Source organism: Coloeus monedula, assembly GCF_965178545.1.
Source record: "Coloeus monedula genome assembly, chromosome: 6".
Lineage (NCBI taxonomy): Eukaryota > Metazoa > Chordata > Aves > Passeriformes > Corvidae > Coloeus > Coloeus monedula.
The window spans coordinates 40296479-40311321 of NC_138786.1; the positions used below are offsets into that span (position 1 = coordinate 40296479).

The window sequence follows — 14843 nt, forward strand, 5'->3', positions numbered from 1 at the left end:
TGAGCAGTATTAATTTGGTGTTTACTTTTCTGAGTGCTAAAAGCATTAAAATGATTGTGCAATGGGATTACATTTTACTAATTGCTGGCATTCATTAGCTGGGTAAATGGCGAGGAAGAATGACTGTATATTGTGGAGGGATAAAATTATGGTTTTAAATAGTATATTACTAGACACATTAGGGCCCTAAGACATGTTTTAAAATACTCCAGAGGTTATTAAATACCATATTTTCTTCATGTCTTGCTATATGAATATCTTATTAAAATACTGCAATTATTATGAACCTTTTTGTGCAATATGTAGGGAAATGGCTTCATTGACAGAAACCTATTTCTTGATATTAATAACCCTCTATATTTTCAGCTAATCCAAAAGTAAATGAGGAACTTAGGAAAAGATTGCCAACTTCAAATCAACACAGTTACACAGAATTGAAGAAGAAGCATACAGCTTCATTTGAGGGATTCTTTTAAGGGACTCAGTGTTCTGCGATATGAGGTGAACTTGTTATTTTTTGTTAAGACCTAAGCACATCAAATCCTCTGCATTTTTTTTCATGCAGATTTATAGTCAACAACAAATATAAGCTAAATATGTATTTCTTGAATGTTTGATGTACATGTTAGTGTTGAATATTAAGTGTTTATACAATTAATTTTTAAAATAATTTTAAAGATAAAAATGGAATCATCTGCTTTTTTGGTGTTGTATGGGGAAATAATTTCTTCTGCTGCTTTATTATTTAGGATATGTGTCTTGGTGTAATTTTCTTGAATTGTAAAATATGTACTTAATTTTTTTTAATCTTATATTTTTTAGCACAATGACAACGCTCTGGGTGTTTTCATAATCCAGCCACTGTATCTTCAAGGCACATGTTGTATCTTTTTAATAAATGAAAAAAAAATGTATATATATAAATATATATTTCAGGGACAACATACAGAATAAGCACAAATGCGTAGTTAAAGATAAAAATTGTCCTATGTACAATGCTTTTTATAAAGGTGCTTGAGTAAGTAATAAAATTTGTGGTAAGCTTACTATGTTACCAAGATTACAAACTTATTTAAATGTCCTTGCGATACAGAGTGTAATTGAAGTTTTAAAGGATACAGAGTATAATTGAAGTTTTAACACATAAGAGAGCATATATTTTAACACCCCAAATGATTCCTGGTAGGCATAACATTTTACTGTAGGTCTTATTGAGGGTTATTTCTTGAAGATCTTTGATTATAGGAAATATTGCAACTATGTCATTAACATAGTTGATCTGAAGCAATATATACGCAAATATTAGGATGCATTATTTAGCTGTTTAGAAAGACCTGCAAATTCAGAGTTGGAGTGGCCATTGGCCACTTTACCTGTATGTTATCTAGGAAATTAAAGCAAGAGAAAGAATGCTGTAAAGTGAAGCACATGCCACCATCTGTAATAACTGCCATAGTGAGCAGTGTTGTTGCCTGTAGCAGGACTGCTTGGTGTGATTTTGGCTGTGCACAGTAACGTGTACTTCCAAGACCAGACTCTAGAAGAAAAAAACAAACTAATAAATATTTCAACAAAGGCATTACATGCAACAGAAATCTGAACCAAACAATTATAAAAAATTAGATGAGAGAAGAAAAAATATTTTACTGAGAAATACAATTTTTCACTGACTGTTAAAATATGCAGACTTCATTGCCATGTTATAAATACTTAAAATCATTTGTCTTGTAAATTTTCTGTCAAATGAAGGCAAAGTATACGTGTATTATATTGTTTCAAGTTTATTTATCTAGAGTTTGTTTTATTTTAGCTCTGAAATCTTCAAGCAAAAACTGGACTTAGTGCCAGACCAAACAAGTTCAGAAGAACAAATGGAGAACTGGTCGAAAGGTAGGGACTTTAAAGATATTAATAAGGAACCTCAGGTGTTGCACCGGTGCTAGGCAGTGACTGGAGTATGTTTGTTCTTGCTGATATATGACTGACTTTGGAAGAAAAGAAAAAAAAACCACAACCACATCTGCGCCTTAAAAGTACTTGGAGTAACAGGAGAGCAGCTACATAAATATAAAGCTTCACCTTTATTTTCTGGATTATTGAAAAGGTTTTTGTATAACTTTCGGAAGTCTTGTTTAAATTCTTAGATTGTACATTGCACTTTATTTTCCAACCTTTTTTTTTTAATTGTTAGCAACAAATCTGAAAGTCTGTCTTCAAGTAATTTTCTTGGATGTTCACTGGCTAGGGTATGATTAAGCCATCTACTAATATTAATGAGTTTCTCATTAGTAGCTCAACTGAATTTAGACAGTAAGGTAAGGCTTGGAGGGAAAGGTGGCCTTGGTCAACTTGGAGCTTCCCCAGTTGATGGAGTTTTCATCTTCATCAGGATGCAAGTATCTTTTTGTATTTGTATTTGGTTGATCAGACACAATTGTTCTCAGATACATTCTTCTATGTTTCATGACAGAAACTTAAGGGGGAAAAAAATCCACTGAATTTGAGAGTACATTACATGACTGACTGACTTTGTAGAAGAGAATTGTCAGAAAGTGGCTTGTGACTAAATAGTAATATGTAGAAGGAAGATAGGGAAAGACAAAAAAGAGACCTTCAGTTTAGGGTAATTTTTGCTAGTTAGTCACTATGTGTAGATTAAAAAATTCAAAATGGAATAGGTTTGTCAACATAAAAATTTCCCTCTATATCAGAGCCTCATAGCTTCTTGTATATTTCCTATTTTTGAGTTTTATACAATGTATTCTCTATCAAAAGATAAAAAATGTCAAGTTTCTTGTGGAGAGTCTGTTTAGAAGAAAGAAGAAATGCTTTGTTTTGTAGATTATGCTTTTCTTTCATATGTAAAGGTATTTCTACCTATATTGTTCTGTAAAATAAAATACTTGCAGACCTCTTTTAGTTTATGGAATTTTGAGCTGTTTCTGAGTGAAGTTCAAAAGTTTTTGAATCATATACTCTGTAAACAAAAACAGGGTGGTGTAAGTTAGTGGAGAATTGTATTCTGGCAGTTTAAACCTGTAATGGCTTAATCAGGTTTAGTATTTTTAGACCTTTAGGGGTCAGCATACCCTAAGAATGGTTCAAAAGGTTAAGTTTTCCAAAGTAGGCAAATGAAACTGATTCTCTGTGAAATATTTTCTGTCTAATTGCAAGAAATTATGTTCTGCTGCTGCTCAGAGGTATTTTTAAAACTGAGTGGTTACTGAGTTTCATATGTATTATTTTTCTGATGCATTAGGTCAATATTTTGTGCTGTTAAGACAGCTGTTTCTTCCAAGCTAACACTTATGTATTCATGTATCCAATGGAAGTTGTTATATAAACAAAAGTAAAATTTATACACTTTTCTTCAGCATAATCATTAAAAAGACATGTAATTCTTTGTGCTTTTGCTTCTAGGAAAGTTCGAAAAGGGGATTATGGGTAAATCTGTCATCATACTGGTTTGGATGAGGAATTAGAATTTTTTGGGGGTATTAACAGCTAAATTACATTCACTTATCATAAAGATAATAGGTCAATTTCAGCAACATAATATTCAATATGTGTCCTTGGTAGATTTTCTGGTGCATTTTCCCATTGTATTACTTAATCACAGCAACTTTTCATTTTCTGTGTAAATGTGTGTGTTGAAGAGTGTACCATTTTGTGTTCTGCTTGCTCTGTCATCTTTGTATCTTTCCTTTGTGCAGCTGGTACTGTACTGTATTTAGATGTTTCTTTCTTGTAATCTGGAAGTTTAAAAACTGGGTTTAGAATAACCCTATAATGATTTATGCAAATTTTTTTAATAGCATACTGAAATATTGGAGATTATATTATTTGTCAACAAATAAGGATGGTAAAGCAAATATGAGATTAAATTAATCTGACTAGATGAAAATTCAGTCAAGCAAAGAGAATTTAAAAAAATAGAAAAAACATTAGATACAGAGAAGTGGTAGGTTTATGGCGGTTATGTGGGATAATGTGTAACCTGTTAATAGATGTTATAAAATAAAATACTTGAAAGAAAGGTAGTGTTTAAGAGGAGTATATCTGAAGTGTTTGATAGGTGAGATTTTCTTTTTAACTTTCCAAGTTGTTTGGAGTATGGTATCTCTCTGTGTGTTGACGACTTTGTCTCTGTTCTGTTCTATTAGGAAGAATTAAAGAACAGTCTGTGTGCAAAGCTTGTTATTCTGTGTTTGTGTCTAGTTTAAATGTACTCTTTCTCCACAGCACTTAGTTTTTAATAGAAGGTTACTGCCTTTTTTCATATCTCTCGAAGGATACTTGAGAGAATGTACCAGGAACGTTGGCAGCAGACCAGTAAGGACTATGTCACTTGAAAATGAAAAATATTCAGGATCCAAGGTAGAAAGCCTAGAATAGCATTCAATTATAAAAATAAACTTGTATTGGCAAATAGGTGCATGTCTTTACATTGCAGTGATGGTGGGTGTGGGGAAGCACATTGCATCGGGGTAGAGTTGCTAGTTCAGCAGGGTTTCCATGCATGATGGAAACTATGAAAACATTAATACCATGAAAACACAAGAGGGAACCTGAAATTGGGTGGTTTCTCTATTTATATATACATTTAGGGCTTGATATGGCAGTTTTTCAGAAGAATTACCAGGATAGGAAAGTGGTGAGTGTGCAAATGCTGGACTTAAATTTGTGTCTTACTCAATTCATATGATGTACCATGTTTTAATAGGTGCAGCTATACTTCTGTATTATATAGTCTTTAACTGTTGTAATTTTATTGCTTATGTCACATTTATGAGCATCCATGCTTTAAGGACAGGGCAGAAATTACAAATCTGAGAATTTCAAGTACTGTTTGATCTGTTTTGACAACAAAAATAGAGTTTTGCTGACTCCAGAATAAAAAGCATTGTATAATTATTATTTTTAAATTCCTAAGACAAGTTAATAGATTGATTATTTTTAAGGGCAAAGTTGTTTGCTTTCTTAAAAGGTGGTTATTATGTTTTTCCAGCGTAGAAATAAATATATATATATATTGCTAAGCCATTACTTGAAGCATATACTGAAGTATAAGTCAGTGAACCAATTTCACTTCTAAGAATTTGATGGCAACTCTTAGTTATGATCCATATAGACACTTTCCATGTAACTTCAAAAGCATGCTTGCAGCTTGTAAATATACTTTAAAATTGCATGTCTAGAAACTAGTTTAGAGGAGACTAGCTTTAAAGAGGTGATAATGTAGATTGGAACTGAACTGCAGAACCAGCTTGTGCAGGGAAGTTTAAAAAGAGTGTGTTTTATCTGGTGGTGAGTTGGGGGTTTTTGGGTTTTTTTACATTCATGGTAATTGAGGTAATGTAGTCATATGCATAGGTTATGTAAAATGAATCATCTTTTTGTGCTACCTTTGACTATCTCATTAGAAGTAGAAAACTCTTCTAGTTGCGTAATGGTTTTAAGGTATTTTTTGTGGAATTTTTTTTGCAATAGTAATTACAAGGGCTTTTTTATCTGGAATTTCTATTGTGTGAGTTTGACACACACAAAGATGAATGAGTAAAGAAAGCCTTGAGAGTAATATGGCATTGTAAAGGTTTTTCATCTAATGCTCTAGTTGGGTCAAAAAGCAGCTAATGGTAAAGGTGCTGCTGCCTGTTTCTCCAGAATATACCCACTACAACTGTAAACACTCTAAAGTAAATCTAAAGCCCCTCTTTCAAGGCTGTAGCAGAGGCAGAATTAAGCATACTTGTCATAGTGAAGTCTTTTTCTTCTTTTACATGCCTCAACAGGAGATACTGTGAGCCTGGTCTCCCTCTCCTACCATCTTTTAGCAACAAAGTGCTGTTTACTTGGGAAAGAAAGAAGGCCTGGATATTGCAAGGGTGGTTTGTATGCAGAAAAAGCTACATGATATGCAGAGAGGCAGCATCCTCTACACCCATGTGGCTCAACTGATCAGTGTCTTCAATGTGTGCTGTGCTTTCAGCATCAAACTCACTGTGTGCTGTCAGAGATCCCCTTGCAAACTGCCAAATGTAGTTGTAGGTTTCTCTGAATGATGTAAAAGGCTGAAAAGAGGCTGAGAGGATGAACTTTCATGAGTAAAACCTAGGAAAAGTGGCTAGTAACTGTTGAGCCACACTAAGAGTGGAAGATGAAGAAAACATCTTCCATGGAAGAAGAAGGAATAGTGTGACATAACTTAGAAGATAAGAATGAGATAATGGTAACTGAAAAATCACCAAATACTGCTTGGTCTTTCCTGTAAATATAATCATTTCATCTCTCCTTTTTCCATCCCATTTCTTTCCTTGTACATTTTGAGTAGTAGAATACAGCACATTTTTAGCCAGACTGCATGCAGAAAGACTCCTCATCAGAAGCACAGCTAGATACCCAGTATTTGCCTGACTCACTGCAGCATTGTGAATATGGTTTTGTTCAACCCTTTATGGTACGCTCAAAACATGTAGTGCCTTATCTGCACTGAGTGCTGCAAGCACTAAGGATGGGGAGAATGCACACCTTGAAGTATTGCACTTTGAATCTTAATCGTGTAAAGTATGAGTGCAGCTAATTTCAGAATGTCTTGAAATGTACTTCAGAGAGAACAGCACTTACTACCACAGCAATTTTTAAGTAGTGCTTCAGAAGGAGCTTTAGAAGACCTTGCACAAGTGCAAGAGGAATTTGGTTATTTTCTTCTTTAGAAACCTTCATTACTTCTATTTTTAGAACATCTAGAATGAGGCCTAAGTTCAGAGCAAAACTATAAAAAAATTATTAAAAGAAAGGTTCTTCAGGGAGTGCATTGGAGACTCTTAGTTCACCTGCATCTTTAGCAGACCATTACTGGAGTAAAGGGTGTGTGGGCAAATTGTCTTATGGCTACTTTATGCAGAGTGATCTTTCTTTTATGTTGGACACTTAAAATTGCAATATTTTTCTTTACTTCTAAAGCTGTAGTTTCTTGGGATTTTGTTTAGAACTGTTAATTCAGCAAAGCCTTAGTTGTTTGTGTGTGGTAGGGGAGGTTGAGTACATTTGGATAAGAGAATTTTCTCTATAATTAATGGGCATTGGGAAACATGACCCTGCCTAGATAAAAGGGAGTTCTGGATCATTAAGATTTAGATAATGGAAGGGGTTATATGTGAAAAGCAATTGTCTGATATGACAATAGCAAAAGACAAATGGGGTGGGAGGGTTTACTTTGTTTTTAGTTGGTTTAGAAAACATAAACACAGCATGCTTAGTAAAACTCCAGCAGACACTATGTTTGGAAATTATGTAATGACTCCATATAGGCTGTAATGATATCCTGAAACCCTGTATTTAAACTAACCTGAATTACAATGAGAGATAAACAGAATATTTACCCATCCCTTATGAGCTGCTGCTGATATGTAAATTTATTCTTCTACTTTGCACAAATATACTTTTGAGCTACTGCTTAAACACTTCAAGGTCCTTAGCCAAACAGTTTTAATGATGCCTCCAGTATTATGAAAGTGTGACATTTGATGAATGCCTTGTATAGTTGTGATATCAGGGAAAGTGTAAACAAAAAATGCACATCAAGTCATCGTGCAACACCTAGATAATTTATAATTTTACTGTTTATATCCATCTTGACATTTTTTATCTGCCAAAGGCAGGTTTCATTTGGAATCTTAATCTGAGATTTATTTGGTGGATCTGGAAATCATAGCTAGAGTTCCCACAGGAAATGGTCCATCTACCAACAGATTAAATGGCAGTCCTGCAGTTGTTAAGGGAGCTCTGCATTTAACACACATGCATACTCATTCAGTCAGCACTGTGGAGAAAAATTAAAGTAGTAACCCAGGTTTAGGAACAATGTAGCTAAAAAGTCCCATATTTGCTGAATGACAAAGGGTTATATAGCAGCATTTCATTTTATTATTCGTGCTTGAATTTCTTGTTTGCTTTGTTGAGTCTGCTGACGAATACTAATAAATGCCTGCAACAATCCAGACGAGAGATGCCTGGCAACAAAGCTATGCGGTGGACCTCCCTGATCTTCTCCAGTTCACAACCTGACCTTTTGAAAAATTGGCTGGGCTAAGCTGCAGAATTTGGGTGTAATGGTTATTGTTAACTCCAGCTTTAGGATTTATTAATTTGTGTGATCAAGACTTACCTATACTTCAAAGTTTCAAAAGACCAAACACAATCATCCATCCATTAGAACTAACATTGTGTTTCAGTGAATCCCACTTAGTATCTGCCTGGAGATTCTGCTGTTTTGATGCATTCAGAATATAAAAATGCTTTTTCAAGTGTGAGACCAATCCAGTGAAAATCTGGTGTCTTCCCAGAGACTAATATTTTAAAATAACAATATGTTAATGAATTGCAAACGGAGAGTGGAATGCCAAAGGAAATGTCTGATATTTACACATTAATAAATGCATCACGATTAACTGCAGTGAATACCAAAATAATGATTGGCCACATATTTTAAAGACTGAGTCTTTTTCTATTTTAAATATTCAACAGTTTGTGCACAATTGCTGTTTAGATGCAAAAGAGGAGCACAAAAGACTTAGTGAGAGAGATGGGCGGGGGAAACATCATTACTAAAATAATCAGAATCCTTAGAGAATTGTAAAAAATTGCTTTTGCCAGAATAACTCCAACTGTTCTTAATCTCCTTCTCAATTTATTTCTTTATGAAGGGTGTTGCCAGGGTTCCACACAAGTACAGGTGAATACTCTAAGTATTATTTTGAAGTATTCAAAATAAAACTGATGTCCCCCAGCTTATATTGCTGAAACAAAATTCACTGTTCTCTTTAGATTCCTTTAAGGAATAAAAAAAATGAACCATTAAACTTCTGAGTTTTGTCTGTATTTTAGCAGACAAAATCTTTTCAAGCCTCTTCTTTTTTTTTCTATGTGTTATGGGATATAGAGGAAGCAAAAACATTAATGCATAATATAGCTTTGGTTATTCTTATTGCATTTGCAGATAACTCTCTCAACAAAGTTGTAATAAGATTATGTTGTTCTCTTTGTTCAGTTTTTTTTGACAACTTAAATGCTTAGCTGTAGCCAAAGAGCAAGTATTTGAATTGCATTGTTGTGTTCACCTGACTGACTTCTAAAGCAGTTTTGTTTCAAAGTTCTTTGCATTAGTATGATACTCAATATAATTATAAAAAGGTTATTTCATTTATTCTGCCTAATATTGAAATTACAGGAAGTTTGTTTATATTTTATATTGCATGTCTGTCTTCTAATATACAAATACTGTAACCTAACCTGTCATGTGAATTAAAATTATCATCATAAAGAAGTGTCAAAGGATACTATTTTAGTTATTTAAAATTAATCTTAATTTTTTGATTGTGTAAATGTTAGTTTGCTGTTCCTAAGTAAAGGTATTTTTTTCTTAAAGTACAGTAGATATTAGTTTCTAAAACTTCTCCAACAGAAAAGAGAAGAATTTGACATCTCTGAGCAGGAGAAAAGAGCAGGAAGGGCCATCAGGGAGGTAGCACAGGCTCCAAGATGCAGCGTGGATCCAGCGCCTCTGACTTCTGCAGTTTTTCCCTCTGTCATGGTGTCATGGTTTAGAGGTGGTATTCTCCAGTTTAGTCCTCTGACTAAAACCACGTGCAGCTCCCCCTCCCCCCTCCAACTAGAGCCACAAAGGTAAAGATCACAGGTTCAGAGAAAAGTAAATTACTGGGAACAGCAATGAGATAAGAAAACAAACAGCAACAGCAAAAATACTAACAGAGGGTATAGGAAAAGAAACAATTCAGGAGAAAAACACGCACCACACCATACCCAATAACAGACTATCCTTCCCCCCCAGTAATGGACAATACTGGATGGCTCCCTCCAACACATTTTCTGGACCAGAAGGCACTCCGTCTTCCCAGTGAGAGTCTTCATGACATGAGGTGATACAGAATAATGTCTGTGTCCTGGCCATCTCCCCTCCTGGCTACTACAAAAATTAACCCTGTCCTTGCTGGTACCAGGACATTTTCTACCTGAAAATTCAAATTTTTTGCCTTTGGGCAAGTTAGTGATGGTTTCCAAAATCCCCCAGCAATTGGGGTTTCCTATTCAAGCCCACTCAGGACTGCTAACACTGAAAGAACAGAGCCCTCTGAGAGACCAGGAAAGGTATTCAGCTGTCTAATTTCTTCTGTCTCCACAGCAGTTATCCCAAAAGCCCAATGATGCTCTTTTGGGTCCTTGAAATACCCTCTCCTGAGGTAATCTATGCCAAGGAAGCATGGGGCCTCTGGGCCAGTCGCAAGGAGGTGTGTTTGCCATTTGTTCCCAGTCACGCTCACTTCAGCTTCTGGTACAGTCAGCTGTTGGGATGCCTGTCACCCAGAGATAGGATTAGATTCTGCTCCTACATATCTTGGTGGCATCAGAGTACATTGTATGTTGGTGTCAACAAAATCCTTATACTCTTGTAGGTCTGGTGTGCCAGGTCATGGGATCCACCCAGTCCAGTAGATCCAATTGTCCCTTTCCTCCACGTGGCAGGGCCCCTCTAGTTCTGATCAAAGTACTTGTTGCTCACTTCTTGTAAATACAAACTTGAGGTCCCTTCAGGAGAATCAGAAGTAACATCAGCCTGTCTATTCTATCTGAGGACTTGCCCACCAGAACTGGAGTGGCATTTATCCTTGAAGAATTTCCTATGGTGGTTGTTCTTCCTCTCAACTCACATATCTGTGCTGCTAGGGCAGAAGTGGGTTTTTCATCCTACTTCCTCTTGTCCTCTCCATGGTCATGCAGATAAAACCACAGGTAGCCTTGTGCTGTGTACCCTGTCTCTCAAGCAGCAGAAGTGCTTGCTCCCTGCAGCAGACTCTGGTCCATACTGGTGGGGCATGGAACGTTTCCTCTCTAGCTTATTCAAGTCTTGAATGTGGCCACAGTCTTGGATAGTCTTTCCACAGCCATGACCCAGGTCAGTAGGGAGGAAAAGAGATGATCTTCAGGTTGGAGAGTCAGGTAGTCACCTGAAGCACTGTTTGTTCTTGTTTTATTGACATCAATGCCAGTGAGTTGACGTACGATCATGGCATACTCTGTACAAACTTCTACCACTTGGATTGTGTACACTGGACCTCATCAGGATCTACAGGGAACTGCTCATTATTTGAATCCCTGTAGATCACCTCCAGCTCAGCTAATTCTCTCAGGTACTGGATACCTTTCTCCATGGCATTCCTTCTACCTGCTTGGACATGCTACTAGATCATCCTTGAGAGAATACCTTTCCCTCACACTTGACAGGAGTTGCCTCCAGAGGCTGAGAGTTTCTGTCCTTTTCCCAATCCCCTTGCCAATGCCCACAACCCAGGGCAGGGATCCCAGCTGCTTGGTTTCACTACTATCTAGTTTCATATCATGGGCCCTGATATCCCAGCATTGGAACATCTAGGTCACATGGGGCTCACATGACTGGTAGCTGAAATCTTTTTGCATATCTCGCAGCTCACCCAGAGATAGGGATCACGTGGTTATCTCTGGTCCTCCCTCTTCCTCCTGTTCTGCAGGCCCTGCTGCCTCTTCATCCCTCATTAAACGAACTGATTCGATCTTGAATTTCTTCTGTATAGAGGCTCCTGCTACTGGAATGGGTTGTTCCCCTGGTTCAGCTGCAATTTGAGAGGCCACAGTGCCTGTAGGTCTGCTTTCCTACTCCTCCCCTGGAAGGTGCTGTCTAGTATTGAACTGTGTCCAGCAACAAGTAGCCAGGCCCAGCACACTGCCCAGCACATTGCTCCTGTCGGGAGTTGCCCCAGCATTCTCCTTGCAAATATTCTGTCACTTTAAACAGGGTCCTCTGTTTGTTCAGGGTTGAACTGCCAAACTATTGGAGCATAGAATTTTCCCAAAAACTGCCCCATTCTCTCCCACATTCTATACCACTCATGAGTATCCACCCTCAGGGCAGATCTCTGAATGACTTCCCTAGAAATCTCTGTCCTGACTCTAAACACGGTGTAGACTGCACTGAGGAGATACAGCAGACTTAGCAACCAGAACATGCTTTCCTTAACATCCAGCAGGAATTCTTAATTCTCAAAAGCTGTTTTAACAGGTCTGAAGGAGAAAAAGGAGGTGAAAAGCTGGGGAAAGTCATCCCCCCTGTTCTTCAACAGACTGGGTTTGATTGTTAATGGACTCCCAGAGCTAGTGCCTGAGTAAGGATAGGAGAGCAATGCTGAATATGCATCCCAAATTACCTTCATTGCCCTTTATCTTACCATGTCATGAACTGATACCCCATAGCACAGCAACAAAGCAATCCTGATCCCTCTCCGTGCTCTGAAAAAGATCATCATGAGGACCACATATGGGAACATATGCACAGTTACATATACACAGCCATTTGAACAGCCCCAGCAATGTGGTGACCACTGGCTCTGGACTTAATACAACAAATCAAATTTGTTTCCAGCCCGCTCTGGGCAGATCTGTTGTATCTCAACCCTTCATGCCTCACACTGGGCACCAATTATGGCTGTCTTGGTTTAGGAATGGTATTCTCCAATCAATTCTCCCATTAAAACCATGTGCCACTCCCTCTCCCCCCTCCAATTTGAGGCAGGAAAAGCAAAGATCATGGGTCGAGATAAGAGCAATTTACTGAGAACAGCAATGAGATAAGAAACTGAACAGTAACAGCAACAATACTGATGATAGAGGGTATAAGAAAAGAAATGATTCACACAGAGACCACACTCCCAATCCCCAACCACCCCTTCCCCCGTAATAGGCAATACCAGACAGCTCCCTCTGACACATTTTCTGGGCCCTTCTTCCCTGGAAGAGCATCCCTTTCCCCTGCCCCTGGCAGTGATGTGAGTTGTTATAGAGAAACCACTGTGTCCTGGACATGCCCCCTCCTGTCTACTGCAAAAATTAACCCTGTCCTGGCTGGAACCAGGACACATGGCTTGCTCAATGACCTCAATAAAGTTACTTCATTACTCTGTGCCTTAGTCACAATGGCTTTAAAATGACGATCACAGTACTTAGGCATCTCCTAAAAAAATTGTGAGAGTTTCCATAAAAATGTTCTTTCCAAGGCTTATTTCAATGAACATCCATCCTGTGTGTCTTAAAGTGAGAGGAGATACCCTATCTCAGAGATAAATCCAGGACCTTTATAAGTAAGGGTTACTTAAAGTAAATCGATAGTCCCCATTCTTCTGAGCTGACCCATGATGCTCTCTGCAGAGCCCACGGTCATGTATCGTTGGGGCACTGAATGTACAATGCATCTAGGTGGTGATTTCCTCTTTGTTACTGCCAGTGGTTTGGCAGGTAATACGTGGTATTTTGGCTGGGCAGAGCACAGAGAAATGAAAGGAATTAGCTTTGTATTACAAAACTACTCTGAGCTCAGTCTTTGCTTGTTATCAGGTTCCTGTGACTGCCGTTCTTCCATGCTACAGAAGTGATTTAGTGAGATCTTAGAATCCTACTGAATAATCATCTTGAAATTTGCTCAGTTTTCTTTAAACATTAGAAAAAGTGCATCATGAAGGGACAACCATTTGCTCTTAGTTGCAGGTTACTTGTTCTCAGTATACTACACTGCACCGAAGGAACCTAAATAATTGCTAACATAAGTAAATCTGTAGCAAGTCCAAAGACAATAAAACTTCACTTTTTCGTGTTGTTTGCTTTGGAGAAAGCATATATTACAGACCTTGCATTTTTGCACTGACTTTTTGTAATTGTTTTCCAGAAACAGGGATTACTTTCTTTTTGAAAATTATGTACAGTACCTTTTCTTAGGATTAACTCTGAAAAATTATTTGTAGATCATGGGAAAGATAAAACAGTAAGGAAATGGGTCAAAAGTAATGAACACCTTTTGACATATGCATGTAAATCATGTTGTATATTGCGTCTGTGTTAGCTCAAATATGAATGGAAAAGGAACATACAGGCATTCTGATAATGCATAAGACCTAAACCAACTCTTGATCCTAATGCCAGACAATAGGATCAGATTTCTTCCACCAGACTCATTTTCTTTCTTTGCATATTTATGCCTGTAAAAGCCTTTAATTTTTGTTCCCACTCATTTTGAGGATTTATGCCTTTTAATCATTCAGTAAAGGGTAAACTGTTGAGCAGTCTGAGTCTTTCATAGTCATTCTGTTTGGGAGAAGTTCCAGTAGTTAAATAGCTGAGTGAATGAATGTTTGTCTTTTGACAAAATGGTTGACTCATCATTTTCAGCTCAAAAAGGAAAATTCGGCCATAGTACTAATTTCATTTGCATATCTTGAGAAGTTAGTGGCCATCATGTTAAGTTTTTAGTATTATTAATGTAGGAAAAAATTTTGATAATTTGAAAGTCAATAAAGAACAGCAATTAGTCTAGTGAAAATGAAGGTCAAGTTCTAAAGTAATGCTTTTACATGCATAGTTACTGCAGCAAGTGTGGTAGATGTGTGATTTGTAGTGCAGCAAGATCAAGTTTTTTTTCAGCCATAGGAAGTGTGTCCTATTATTCCAGGGGGAACAGGTTAGTTTGGTATAGGGCCAGAGTGGCTCTTCGCGTAGATAGTTTTGTTGGATAATGAATATTCCCTCTTGTTTGAAATTCCAAATTTTTGGTATTGTACAAACACAGAAAACCCCCACAGACATTGAAGCTGTGTTGTTTAGACTGGGAAGAAAAAATACATGGTTGCAGCCCAGACAGCCAACAGCATCCTGGGCTGCATTGGAAGAAATGTGGCAAGCAGGTTGAGGACAGTTATTGTACCTTTCCACTCTGCCCTTGTGAGACCCCATGTGAGGTACTGTAT

General features: G+C 37.3%; 1 protein-coding gene across 1 annotated transcript in view; it reads left to right on the forward strand.

The window, feature by feature from the left end:
* The first annotated feature begins 429 nt into the window (after positions 1-429).
* Positions 430-14843, forward strand: part of MIPOL1 (mirror-image polydactyly 1) — a 153253-nt gene continuing 138839 nt past the window's right edge. The window contains exons 1-2 of the mRNA XM_082283630.1: positions 430-501; positions 1811-1890. Coding sequence (XP_082139756.1) covers positions 497-501; positions 1811-1890 — 85 coding nt within the window. The 5' untranslated portion in view covers positions 430-496. The remainder of the gene's footprint in view (positions 502-1810; positions 1891-14843) is intronic.